Source organism: Capronia coronata, assembly GCF_000585585.1.
Source record: "Capronia coronata CBS 617.96 chromosome Unknown acBCG-supercont1.6, whole genome shotgun sequence".
Classification (NCBI taxonomy): domain Eukaryota; kingdom Fungi; phylum Ascomycota; class Eurotiomycetes; order Chaetothyriales; family Herpotrichiellaceae; genus Capronia; species Capronia coronata.
In genome coordinates, this window is record NW_006912898.1 from 2,486,943 (window position 1) to 2,500,060 (window position 13,118).

Below are 13,118 nucleotides of genomic sequence, written 5' to 3' on the forward strand. Positions count from 1 at the left end.
GCTCCATGCTAACGGTCAGCAGGCTTTTCTGATATCAATAATCCCAATCATACCGCATTCTCTGTCTCAGCTCCAACACCCTCACCTGCGATGCGTTTGGCAAAGCCATACTCTTCGCATTTACCTTCCAACCTGCTGGATCTGCCACGGCGAGCACTTTGATAGTGCATCGTGCCTTTTGTATGACCGTGGAAAGAATGCGAATGAGCTCATAATGGTCTCGATCTCGACACATGTCCACCCTGTCTAGCACAATGTACACGGTTGTGTTATCATCATACAGACTCACCACCCGTACAGCAAGGTCTCTCAGCGCGTCGATCTTACCGTCGTCTTCATCGTTCTCGTCCTCGGATGTTTGGGCGGCCGCGAATCTGTGAACGGCCGCCATTAATCCCTCCCGATGGTCGGAGAACCCCTGGCCGAGCGCCGTCTGCCGATGCCTGAGCAGTTGCAGCAGCACGACCGACAGCGCAGTGTGAATCGATGAACGCGACCAATAATCTGGCCGAAATACATAGAGGGCTATTGGTGCTGCAAGGCCATTCGCGCTGGCAAATCGGTCTGCTATGTCAAGCGCAAGTGGTGATATCCAATTGTACCTTTTGCCCTGAGCGACGTTCTCATTATTGACTCCCACTAGCAGGAGCAGTTGTGACTGGCCGGTTGCCTCCCAATCGTTTGACACGGAACGCCAGAGATTGCTGTCAACCGACACGTGCTCATAGTTGACCTCTTGGACACACTCGTCGTTCAACTGCAACTTGTATTTCAGAAGCGTCTCATTATGTGCCTCTGGGGTCCATGACTCGAGCCCAAGAAGCTTCTGTATCTCCATGACATGACTGATGTTTTTATCCCGCAGGAGCTCTGTCCATGCCGAATGAACGTTAGCAGTGGCTTCAAGGCCGTTCCAGCTTGATGTTACCTTCGTTCTGTTCTTTAATCTCTGATATATTGCGGCTCAACAGTTCCTCACATCTCATTCTGATGGCGACCACCAGATCAAAGACGTTTTCGGTCATTTCATCAAACTTGTTCGAATTGAACGATGCTATCATCCAGCGGTCTTTCGACAGACGTTAGATGCAACTCCAGCTTTGAAAGGAAGGGTTTGACACACAGATCGCGGGCCGAAAATAATACTTGGTGATTTCAATGGACAAGTCAATAAAGGCAAGGTAGGCGAACAGTATCTTCTTCCTCAGGTCTGTCTCCAGCTCCGTCTCAGCTCTGTAGATGTACTCGTACATCTTGAAGCCTGGCAATCTGTCCTTCACACCCTCGAGTGCCGAGGAGATTTTCCCTTCCATGATGGTTTTCCGGCCTGCGAACTTTGGTTGCTGTCAGCTCGAGGGTCTCATGTCAACGTACAACCCGGAATTGAGGGTGGCTTACCACGAAAAGTCCCGTAATTGTTCCAACGGCAGCTCCAGTATAGGGGACGCCAAACGCTTTCACTATGTCGAGCAAGGGCTCCATGTCCTTCATGAAAGAGATCACACCGCCGGAAAAGGTCTGATATCTCTTCGACCATAGTCGCCAGCCTTTCTTATGTCGTGCATCGTACTTGGTTTGAGCATCTCCACTGATACTGGACCAGAATTGCACAAAGTCCGCTTGACTCCTGCAACTGACGGCTCTTGCTTCGTCCGGAGCCAGACTCCTCGACCTCAGCCACTCGTGCAATCTCTTCTGTTTCTCCTCGACATCCCGGAATCGTTGTCTGCACGAGGCTGTCAGGGACCTATACTATATCATTGTTCACTCAGTGGTGTGCTATGACTTACAATTCCGCCTCAGTAAGCCCGGACGGCGGGTGAGCCATATCCACAGCCGTCGTCTGGACCGCCAGTTTAGATGCATGGTTTTCCCTCCGTGAGGCTTGTCCTCATGCCCTCCTTCTCGTTCGATCACGACGAGGAGAGTTGGGGGGTTTGGCTACCCCTGTCATATCTCAAATCAGGCCATCCATCATGGGTCAACTTGTTAGCGCCCTGCGATGGTCACACACGTGTCGAGATGTGAGTCGCCAATCCTTGTTGGTCCAACGTACGCCCTCGAAACTGGTTGTCTCGGAAATTGGTGTCCAGCGGTCTCTTGCTCAGCCGCAGCGGTCTGCCCAGCCCGATACCTGCACGCAGTCCTAAAGATGGGGTGTGGGACTTCTGCACCTCTACCACCCACATATGCGCCTTTGGCTGGGATCATCAGGATAGCCGACGACCAGCAGCCTGTTGGCGGCCTGAGCCCCCAACCGCCCAGCCGTGTACCGGTCGAATTGGTTACTAGCTGTTGTCTGTCTATCTGCTTATAGAGGCGCCGCCTCGTTGAAAAACACAGCCTCTTCTTCGTTGATGAAAGGCAGACCAGCAGCCATGAGTCCAGACCCTAGTAAAGGGATCAGCCTTCCGGTGAGATACGGTGGAATGCCCGATGCTTGAGCAGGATCCCACTCACGAGGTGTCGCAGACTCCGGTCGAGGATAAGATCAAATCATTGGAAGCCAAAATAGCGGAGCTAGAATCCTATTACCACAAGCTCAAACCACAGGCGCTCCCCGACGGTAGTGCAAAAGGCGACACAGACAAAGGCGACAAAGTAGAGAAAGGGAAGAAGGCAGATGAAGAGGGCAAATATGGTGAACGCAACGAGCAACCAGTAAGCAAGCCCCGAGAACCCAAGGTGAGGCACATTGTGACCGCTCACGTTTTTAGCCCACTTCTCGTGCTCGAGTTGTGGTGAACAAATTGGACACCGAGTCAGGCACAAGGCAAGATATCCCGGCTGCTGAGGCCGCTACGCCGCTCAAAGGCAACGAACTGGAGAGCAAATTCGCTTTCCAGTTGAGAAAATACCTCTATCCTGACGACGACGACGAAGGCGAGGTTGAGATCTTCAACCCGGACCTGCGCCTCCTTCTTAAAAGCCTTCTCAAGCATTATCCTTACCACCATTTCCTAGGAGAAACCGTGTCTCTGAGCTCTCCTTACGAATGCCTCGTCCTCAACTGGGACCTCCTGGTGACCGAGGCGAACAAGGAAGGTAAGAATGAGAAAGACCAGGTGGCTCGGGACGACCTCAAACTCCTCCTGCATACCATCAAGGAAGGCTCGGGCGACGAGAAGCTAGATGACTACTTCAAAATCCGAGAAACCCTGAAAGCCTCGCGCAGCATCACCTACCAGAATCTGTGGACCATCTTCCCACCGGGCACGCTGGTGTACAGTCGCCAGTTTCTCAAGTACGACCAAATCTTTATTGTGCAGGATAATGCGCGCATATGGCCCCGGCAGGGGAGCCGCTCACGCTTCAGCTTGTCATGCTGGACATACGATTGGAATGGGCAAGTCTTTCAACGCCGCCCAATCACTCTCAGCATCGACTATTTCGAAGGCCCCAGACCCATCGCCTCGTTGCCAGCGCATCCACTAGAGGACACAGAGAACGTGGAGGAAGTCAAGCAGAAGCTGATCACCCGAGGGAACCTCTTCCGAAAGTATTGCACTGTCCCAAAGGAAAGCCGCATGTTCAAATATGCTGGAAAGTGCATCGTGGACAGAAAAGGCTTTCGAGGGGTCAGTGCCAACCTGGTACGCATACGTCGTTTTCTTTTTCTTTTTAGAATCTCATCTGCTTCTTTCGTTGCTGACCGACTTCTGGTCAGGATCATGACGACGAAGAGTATAACAGCAACCGTGCAGACGGGCTGAGATTGATTTCACGGACAGATGACAACCTGAACGACAAGAAAGGAAAGCAATCAATGGTAGGTCTTGGTTGGGCGTGAGGCTACAGGCATGAATACTGAGGGGGACTCGCAGGTCGACGGCGACGTCATGGTTGACTTTGAATCTTACTACAAGTACGGACTGGCCGAGGCACTGATCGGAGATTTAGCCCTCGGCGACGACACGGACGAATGTCAATGCTCAGACTGCATGAACAATGATGCGTTGAGGAGGACGTATCGCGTCTACTATGATAACAAGACGGGTGATGAGGGTGAGCAGTGGGAGGCGGAACAGACCATGTTATGCCCGCCGCGTCTGTTGGGCTACGTCCTCCGGGACAAGCAATGGGCCCAGCTCGACGTCAATGGGATCATCGGTCTTCCGGAAGGAGGAGACGATGATGCCTTTTGGGAGAAGTTGAAGTTGGCGGGAGAGGATGGCGGCATGGAAACGAAGAAGCTGCTCCACGGACTGGTCAAGAATCACGGCATCAGTGAGACAGGAGGCGGCTACCAGCTGAATGACATCGTGCCGGAGAAGGGCAAGGGCCTGGTCATCCTCCTTTACGGTGAGTGGCAGCATCGCCAACTTGTGCTGGACAAGTTATGTCTCGAGACGGATCTGATGCCTCGCAGGACCTCCAGGGGTGGGCAAGACGTCGACAGGTATGTCACGCAACGCTCGCGGTGGTTCTTTGAGTCCGATCCTTTGTCGAAGCTGACCACACACTAGCTCAAACCATTGCCGTTGCGGCTCGGAAGCCTTTGTTCTCCATCGGAGTGGCCGACGTGGGTACTTCTGCGAAACTGGTCGAATCCAATCTCGAAAAGATATTTGACCTGGCGACAACATGGAGGGCCATCCTTCTCATGTAATTGAACGCCCTTCGAATCCCTTTCAGCCCCCGCACCCCCTTGACTGACGTTCTGGATCAGTGACGAAGCAGATGTCTTCTTACAAAGCCGAGCACGAGGACAGATGGGTCCGACAACGGAACGAAATGCTTTGGTCTCTGGTGTGTCTTCTGAAGCCCTCAATCCAGACCACCCCTTTAACCCCATGATGTGATGTCCAGTTTTCCTCCGAGTTCTTGAATACTATCAAGGAATTCTGATCCTGACGACCAACCAAATCGCACAATTCGACGTGGCGGTTCAGTCCCGAATCCACATCGCCATCCGCTACGAAGGACTGGACAAGAAACAGACGGTCGACATCTTCGAGGGCTTCCTGGAGCAATACAAGGCCAAAGGACTTGTGCAGCCCAAGACGTACGCGGACATTATGATCTGGGTGAAGCGAGAACTGTACAAGAAGAAATTCGACGGTCGACAGATTCGAAATATTGTCACCTCGACCATGGGAGTGGCCTCAGCCGAGAGCCGGCAGATGACTATGGAGGACTTGAACAATGTTGTCACCATCATGATGGCCTTCAAGGGCGATCTGGAATATCAAATGAGGCAGTATGAAGGTAAGTTGTCAATCGATCCAGCAAGAGCTCGTCGAGCATTGGGCTCCTGTAAAGTGATTCCGGCGCCGTGAAAACCTTCCGAGCAACGCATTGCTGACCATTGAGCAGAAGCACAAAGTGGTACTCGCAATCCGTATACATGATGATGAGTGGGTGGTGCTTGTGGCTGCTGCAGAGAATGGAATTATCTCCTCGCAAAGGAAGAAAGCATTTGCTGCGAGACAGAGAGGGCATTGAAGCAGGGCAACGATAGCTAGTAATTTATGACCAAATGATACGACTGAATATTCTAACGAGTCTATGCTCAAGATGAGTAGACTTTGTGTTGTTCATGCTAGACTGCCATGATCGTATTAGTAGGGGAGCCTGGAATATACAGGGTTTCCGGTGTTACCAGTAGGGTGCGCGGTGAGAAGTCCCTAGGCCTTAGAGCTAGGGGGGCTAGGAAGCCCTAGCCTAAGGGGTAGCCTAAGGAGCCTCCATAGCCCTTAGCCCCCTAGCCCAAGCCCCGGCTAATGAGACCTAGAAAATCAGCGAGCAGCCCCGGCAAGTAAAGCGATCTAGTTACAGTACCTCCGCAAAAGTCATAGGGCACCCCCATTTTCACACCTAAATTCACCAAAAATACCGAGGTGTTTTATATCGTACTCTATATATACTTACGTAATAAGAAGTTACCTATATAGAACTACCAATTTCTAGTAACTTTTATATATAAATCTTTAAATAGCTCCTCTAGTAGTAGAGATATCCTAGATTAAACTTCGTAATTTAAAATTAGTATGGTGTCACGAATCGTTCCTTGGGGTCACGATATCGATCAGGGTTTCCTGATGTGTGGGAAGGCAGGAGGACAGTATTCCAGGGCACAAGGGTAAGTCAGAACGAAAGCTATCAACGCGATGGTAACGTCTAGCTTGTGAACGAAGTTGACTACGAGAGACTATGAACTGCTATGGAAAGATGGAAGACTATATAGACATAAGAGACTCGTAGTGCTCTGCTGTGCTCAGCATGCTCAGCGTGCTCAGTCACTGGTCACGACTGATCAAGGCTGATCATACTGATCACGTCACGTGACCCAGGCCTTGCCTCGTAAAGTCTCACGTGCTCTTTTCTCGGCAATCCTGCCTTCCTTTGTCCAGTGGCTCATGTTGGATCTCATGCCACACTTGCCTTTGCATGACTCCTAACATATGGGAAAAGAACCTTTTTCCTCTGTATTTTACTTTAAGATAAGATATCTTAATAACTAGAGGGTTTACTAAAAATATTTATATTTAAAAGCTACTAGTATTAGCTATCTATATATAGATAACTAGTTAATACGGGATTATCTTTTAAGGATACTATAAAAAACACCTCGGTATTTTTGATTTTAGGTGTGAAAATGGCCTGCCCTATGACTTTTGCGAAGGTACTGTACCTAGTACCTACCTACCTAAGGCACATAGGTACCTACAGGTAGGTTAGTAGGTACCTTAGTAAGCAGTACATAGTACTCCTGTTACACCATGTTCCTTGCCAATTGCACTCTGTAGTAGTAGTAGTATAGGTAGTAGTAGGTGGCTGGCGCCCAGTCGCTACATTCCTCGAAACTGGTCACCTCGTCCGCTTTGCAACTAAACTCGATCATCTGTAAACCCTATCGCCATTCTCTCAGTGCTCAATGCTCAATGCTCAATGTTCAATCCACACTCAGCACGTTGACCGATTCCCATGTCCTACAAGCGACAACAATCTAGCATTCTCCCGCCATCTTTGCGCGTTACTGCTGCGACCTTGTCATCAGCACCAAACCTCTGTTGAAGCTAAACTGGAGAGCGCCACCATCTCACCGTTGCGCGCTTTCGCTCCATCACCGACAGGCTGATAGATGCAGTGGCAGCACAACCCGCTCAACTGATTTCATTGACCTTGGGCATTGCCTTCAAATCGCCCACCACGGCGTTGTCGGCCTACAACTCCATCGACACTTCTGACGACAAGACATACCTTGCTCCGCCTCCTCATCCTCCCACGTCTGAAGCATCCTCGTCGAGTCCACCCTCACCACGACCGCCTCCATTCTCCTCCCTCTACTTCCCTACCGACGCCGAACTCGACAGCATCAGGGCCACCGTCACCGAGACTGCCTGCGAGTCACTCCTCACCGCAGCCCCGGCGCCCTCGTTCGAGGAGGCTCTCGCCGCAGACGAAGCCGAGTCCAAGGCTGAGGCCGAGACCAAGGCTGCCCTTCCGCAGGACACCAAGGCCGAGTCTTCCAAGGCAATCGACGACGGGGAGCCTCCGCCACCGTACACAGAAGGGTCAAGTCCTCTCGATTCCTTCACCTTCGTCATGGCGGCCGCTGGCGGTGCTGCCAGCATCATCACCCAGGTTCAGCAAACACCGGGTCCACCCATCAATACATTAGGAGGTAGGCCATCACTTGCAAAAATACGGCTTTTCTCATGTACTGATCGAGTCGATAGCGGGAGAAGCTGCAGCGGATGAACACATTACGTTGGACCTGAGGTATGTCCCGCGGGTTTCTGCGCTGGATGAGCCTACGAGGACTGACCATCTTCCAGAGGGACGCAATTCACCCTATCCCGAGATGAATTGTTGACCCTTCCCGAGTTCGTGTTGTTGTCATTATTTCCCAACGGTCTTCTCCCGGACGGTCACATGAATGCGTTTCATGATGGCGACGTCTATCCGGTCGACGTAGGTCTATCCCAACGCCCCCATGTCATTTCTATTCTTGGCAACCCTTGTATCTATATCGGAGATGTAACGTATCTTTCACAGTATGACCCTGCCTCTCTCCAATATATGTTGAACTTCTTCCGCGATGTTGCGCAATCGATACCCTCGGCATCTCCTTCGCCGACCACTCCACCCGAACACGATCCGATGTCGATCGAACCACTACAGGGGTCCACGAAAGACATGCTTCAAGATAGAGCCGGGATCATCGTGCTCAGGGAGGATCTCGACTTCTATGTTATCCCTCCCCGACCGGACATTGAACAGCTGGAAATGACCGAAGTCAAACGCGCAGCAGGCCGGGCCCTACTCAAACAGAACGGCATCTTCTCCGGTCTCAAGAGAAGCGAAGAGGTCGGGACGACAGAGCAGCATTTGATTGAAATGCTGACTGCTGGGTACGTGATTCTGTCATGTTGGTGAAGACTTACTAATCTTTCCTGATCAGTGGTTTCAATCACGACGACGCATGGGGTCATCGAGCAGGAGAACCGAACAAGGCGGTCATATGCAGTTTAGCTTTGGCTCGCTTACGGACAGACGTCAAAGGTGACATTGCCGGAAGTAACGCCGTTGGCATGGCCCAGAAATTGTTGCTGTTTTGGCGAAAGCCCGCCCGAAGGTGCTGGTGGGAAGGTGTTGAGCTAGAGGACATTGATGGCGTCGAAGGCAAGGTCAAAGTATGGATACGGAGGGTATGGACTCTTGAAATGGTAAGTGATTCTAACCCGACATGTGGCGGTCTGTACTTACAATTGAGACAGAGTGTCATTGGCTTGCGGTGACACAATTGTCGCGGTCGTTGTTGCTTTTTGTTCTCCTTGTTTTTGATCGGGTCATTTCATACAAGATCAATTTGGTGATATCCCACAATCGTGCATGGACTAGGAGTTTTATTGATACCAGAACGGGCGCAAGGTCTGTGGGGGAAAGTTGTACACGAATAGGAGGGCATCCAATACACCGACCCTTTTGGTGTCCATTGTCGCTCTCTATAGCGTCATCCTCGGGTTTAGCTTGTACCTTCCTGAGGAGCGTGAAGCTTAGGCAAATGGTTGATGATAGGCTGGCTTACATAAGATGCGCGATATGGGCTTGGCGCAGAGAAGCGAAGGGCGAGTCGCGATTCCGAACATTTCACGACTTGACGTGCGGTTTGTAGACAAGACCGTGTTTCCTCCGACGGGGTCAGCGCAACTTGAACCGCAGTAGCATTCGGCTCTGCCATTGCCCGTTAGTATTTGCTATGTCAATCTAGTGTTTTCTCGTCCACCATGGCTCCCGCGCAATCCTTCGTCACCAGCTATGCTCCCCGGATTCGTCAATACGCCAACACTCTCCTCCAACCTATCCTCCAAACTCAGAATCTCGCGCCGACCAGTCGCACGACTAAACGAGGGACAACGATAATCAATTATGCCGACGATGCTTATGACGAAGATGACTTTGACGATGGTGACGGTGCGAGGCGACCGACAGGCCTGCGATCGCTCCGGCGCGAAGAACTGGAGAAGAAGGAGCCGCAACAAGTGAAGGTCGGCAAGGAACTACATGAACCCGTCGAGTTACAACCCATATACAGAGATTGGATCATTAGGAGGACGAATAGGCCCACGTATGTCAGAGTCCCTTCCAGCTATTACCCGGATATTGTTAACACTATTGCCTCCCACAGAACCGATGCGCAAGCCCATGTCCAGGCACAACTCCCCCTCACTCTTATACCCATACGGATTGATTTGGATGTGCCGCCGCATCAGCCGGAACCACCCTATCCACTGCCTCGAAATGGAATGGACGTAGGCGTGAACGCCTCCCTTCCCATGTACAAGAGACCTGAGATGGCCCCGGGTTACAAGATTCGCGACATCTTCCTCTGGAACCTGCACGAAGAACTGCTCACCCCCGACGACTTTGCTGCCAACTTCGTCCGAGAGCTTGACCTACCGAACCAGAACGCGCTTGCCATGAACGTCAGCCAGCAAATCCGCACGCAATTAGAAGACTATGCAGGCGTCGCCATGCATCCCCTGTTTCATACACAGCCGAAACGCGCACAGATGGCGGACGCCAACAATGCCCCGACACCTTCGGCCATGGCAAATGAAAGCTCTCGAGACGGAACGCCCCGGCTACTGCTCGGAGGATCAATATCACGGCCAGCCTCCACGACACCTGGAACCCCAGTACCTTCAACTCCTCGACCCATCACGCTGAGCAATGGCGCAACCGTCACGGCTACTGCCTCTCCCCTACCGCGCGAACCACCGACAGATTCTACTGATGATGCTGCTGCTGGAGATCCGACCCTCAATCCGGATGACACTTATCGTTGTGTCATCACGTTGTCCATCTATCTCTCTTCCAGACTCTACCAAGACAAGTTTGAATGGTCATTACTACACCCATCTGGAGCCGCCGAAGCCTTTGCGAAGCAAACATGTGCAGACATGGGACTGGGTGGTGAATGGGTCATGGCTATCACTCATGCAATCTACGAGGCTGTGCTACGGTTGAAGAAGGAGGCTTGTGAAGGTGGCATGATCATGATGGGAGGTGGTGTCTGGGGTGGAGGAGAAATTGACAATCAAGCAGTACGTGCTGAGGAAGGGGCTGGTTGGAGATACGACGTGGACGATTTCGGGGCTGAGTGGGAACCGAAATTCGAGGCATTGAGCAAGGAGGAGATCGAAAAGCGAGAAGGCGACCGAGAACGGCAACTGAGGCGGTTACGGAGGGAGACTGCCAAATTCAGTTCCACGGCCGGCATGGTACCATCAGCTCGGGAGCAAGAGGCCCAACAACGCGGCAGCTACTTCGACTATATTTCGGTGGGGATGAATGGCAATGAAACGCCGCTCATGGGCCGTGGAGAACGGAACAGAAGGAAGCGAAGGTTCCGATCGATCAGCCCGGTGTCTAAGGCACAGACCCCAGAGGGCGGAAGTTCAGCTGGTGCTGGCTGGGGAGGCGAGGGCAACCGACTCCAAGAACATGAGAGGCAAAATTGGAGATGCAAGCATTGTCTCATCCCCGGCAACGCAGTGTGGGCTGTCCGAGATGGGCCTCTTGGACCAAGAGTGAGTTTCTTCCGGTTGCTTCTGTCTGTGATCTTGCAAATGCTAACGTGGCTGATCTAGACGTTGTGCAACAATTGTGGACTGATCTACGAACGAGACAAGCAGCTTCCGGTCTGGGCGAAGGGTTTGCACAAACATACCGTTCCACTGGGACGATGAAACATCTCCACCGCTCCCCAAAACCGCATATTCTCTCCTTCTTCCACCTCATATAAACGAATATCCCAATTTTGCGCCGAAGCACTTTCTGCTCACTGTACGTCAAGCAAGGGTCTCAAGGAGGTGGCCATGTTGAGTTTTGTTTCTTCTTCTTCGTTTTGTTTTCAGACGTTGGAGTCCTCATTCATGGCGCATTCGAGAATTGGGGATTGGTATCGGTATTCATCAGTCCTAAGGAAGTTTCTTCTCCCCCAGGAGCCAATGGACCAGGGCGTGACCTGTCCAGGAGGCAGCAAGGCGTTTGGGATTTCATGTCACATATGGGGTTGAGACCAGCACCAGCACCAGCACCAGCCTTAGGAATGGGTGCACTGTATACTCGACCGAAGTCGGTTGTCTTGTGGAATTTTGGAAGCTTGCGTGCTTCTGCATCGGCTTGGTGGACTTTTACGATCACAGGACTTCGCATGGTTCCCTCTATGAGAATCACATGAGATCGCGGCACCCTGTGTGAGAGTAGATTTTCGAGTTATACTTGATCGATCATTACTGACATCCTAGGTATAGTAGCGGCGAGATGTGTAGTGGTGATGAGAGAGGAAGGCTGTCTGTATGAGATGGCTGCGCCATGATACGTGACACGTACAGGTATGGTTGATGATACAGTACTATGTCGTTGGCAGATCAGGATGATGATAAAAGTATAAGATAAGATAAGATAAGATCTTGACGTGGCTTGGCTCACCAATTCTACATACTACTACTACTACTACCCGTAGTAGGTACCTAATTGAACTCGGAGTTACTAACTGCGGCGCGCCGCTTCCCTTCTCTCGTAGGCCTGTCATTTAATTGATGCCAGATCGACCAACATCCCATCGAAGTCCCCCAGGAACAACAGAACCCGAATCCCACCCACCACACTATCCCGGTATCTCTGTGCCCATCCGTCCTTCCCATCGATCTGGACGATCCGAGTTTGCTTCGTCCACGTCAGATCTCCCCAACGACTCTCGAACTACCTGACTGAAACTTGAAGGCCAGCGCGCTCTCGATTCGATCCCGGTTCGAAACAAAGACGGTTATGCGATAGTTGGCTGCACCTGATACCTACCCGTACTTTGGACACGTTCCTGCATCTTGCACTTCGAAAGAACACATACGAACACTCCTTCGGCGTTGCGCATCGATCTCGAAAAAGCCAGCCAGCCTCCCTACCTCCTTCCTTATTTGCCTCAGAACATTGGGACAAAGGTTGCAGTGTTGTCGTCGTTGTCTATTAGCAAGAGAAGACTATTGACTCGCGAAAATGGTATGTTCCTCTTCGTCGATTTGGCGCGAGTTTTAGCTTTCTTCTTTCTTTCGAGCTCCCCAGATGCTGCGACGGGTTCTACTTGGCCTTTTTAATCTTGATCTCATGGTACGCGAGAGGAAGGATGGAGGATATTCAGGCGGGCCTCGGCGTGTTTATGATTGCTCTGCGATATACAGACGCGCGTCTCTGCTTGTTTCGGTAACCTAGGACGTGTCAGTCACTGTGAGTGGCGGCTGTCGGCCGTTGAGAGATCCGGGGATGCTGCGATATTGGAGTTGATGAAAAGAGCTGTATTATATCCAATTTGAGGAAGATAAATGGGTTATATTGAAATGTGGGAAGAACCTATGGGCAGAGGGTAATATGATGAATCCAGATTGAAGTTATGCTGCATAAGAGGTGGAATACCACTGCAGGGTGAAATCATGCTCACTGGGGAGGAATCACTTCCAGATTAAACGGCTGCTTGTTTGGGAGGCACTGTTGGAGCTTGCTTCTTTTGCGCTTTATTTTTCTGCTGCTACGTGTGCGATGCTTGACGGTGCAGCAGCACATACTCTGGAGACATATTGATACATTTGCTGACTCGAACGACAAACAGGCGC

General features: G+C 51.4%; 5 protein-coding genes across 5 annotated transcripts; 4 read left to right on the forward strand and 1 right to left on the reverse strand.

The window, feature by feature from the left end:
- Positions 1-34: 34 nt before the first annotated feature.
- Positions 35-1,828, reverse strand: A1O1_07551 (uncharacterized protein; the record flags this gene model as incomplete). Its single annotated transcript, XM_007728418.1, has 5 exons — positions 35-870; positions 929-1,069; positions 1,124-1,334; positions 1,399-1,726; positions 1,791-1,828. The coding sequence occupies 5 exons, from the start codon at positions 1,826-1,828 to the stop codon at positions 35-37; spliced, it is 1,554 nt and encodes a 517-aa protein (XP_007726608.1).
- A 608-nt stretch (positions 1,829-2,436) lies between these two features.
- On the forward strand, positions 2,437-3,790 carry A1O1_07552 (uncharacterized protein; the record flags this gene model as incomplete). The annotated part of the gene is made up of 3 exons (XM_007728419.1): positions 2,437-2,661; positions 2,718-3,593; positions 3,668-3,790. 3 exons carry the CDS (start codon positions 2,437-2,439, stop codon positions 3,788-3,790), a joined length of 1,224 nt encoding a protein of 407 aa, XP_007726609.1.
- A 10-nt stretch (positions 3,791-3,800) lies between these two features.
- On the forward strand, positions 3,801-5,279 carry A1O1_07553 (uncharacterized protein; the record flags this gene model as incomplete). Its single annotated transcript, XM_007728420.1, has 6 exons — positions 3,801-4,302; positions 4,370-4,399; positions 4,467-4,605; positions 4,670-4,749; positions 4,810-5,208; positions 5,230-5,279. 6 exons carry the CDS (start codon positions 3,801-3,803, stop codon positions 5,277-5,279), a joined length of 1,200 nt encoding a protein of 399 aa, XP_007726610.1.
- A 1,648-nt stretch (positions 5,280-6,927) lies between these two features.
- On the forward strand, positions 6,928-8,744 carry A1O1_07554 (dipeptidyl-peptidase III; the record flags this gene model as incomplete). Its single annotated transcript, XM_007728421.1, has 7 exons — positions 6,928-6,992; positions 7,077-7,627; positions 7,689-7,725; positions 7,782-7,917; positions 8,002-8,357; positions 8,408-8,672; positions 8,724-8,744. The coding sequence occupies 7 exons, from the start codon at positions 6,928-6,930 to the stop codon at positions 8,742-8,744; spliced, it is 1,431 nt and encodes a 476-aa protein (XP_007726611.1).
- Positions 8,745-9,233: 489 nt separating this feature from the next.
- A1O1_07555 (uncharacterized protein) lies at positions 9,234-11,198 on the forward strand (the record flags this gene model as incomplete). Its single annotated transcript, XM_007728422.1, has 3 exons — positions 9,234-9,574; positions 9,635-11,039; positions 11,100-11,198. 3 exons carry the CDS (start codon positions 9,234-9,236, stop codon positions 11,196-11,198), a joined length of 1,845 nt encoding a protein of 614 aa, XP_007726612.1.
- Positions 11,199-13,118: the final 1,920 nt, after the last annotated feature.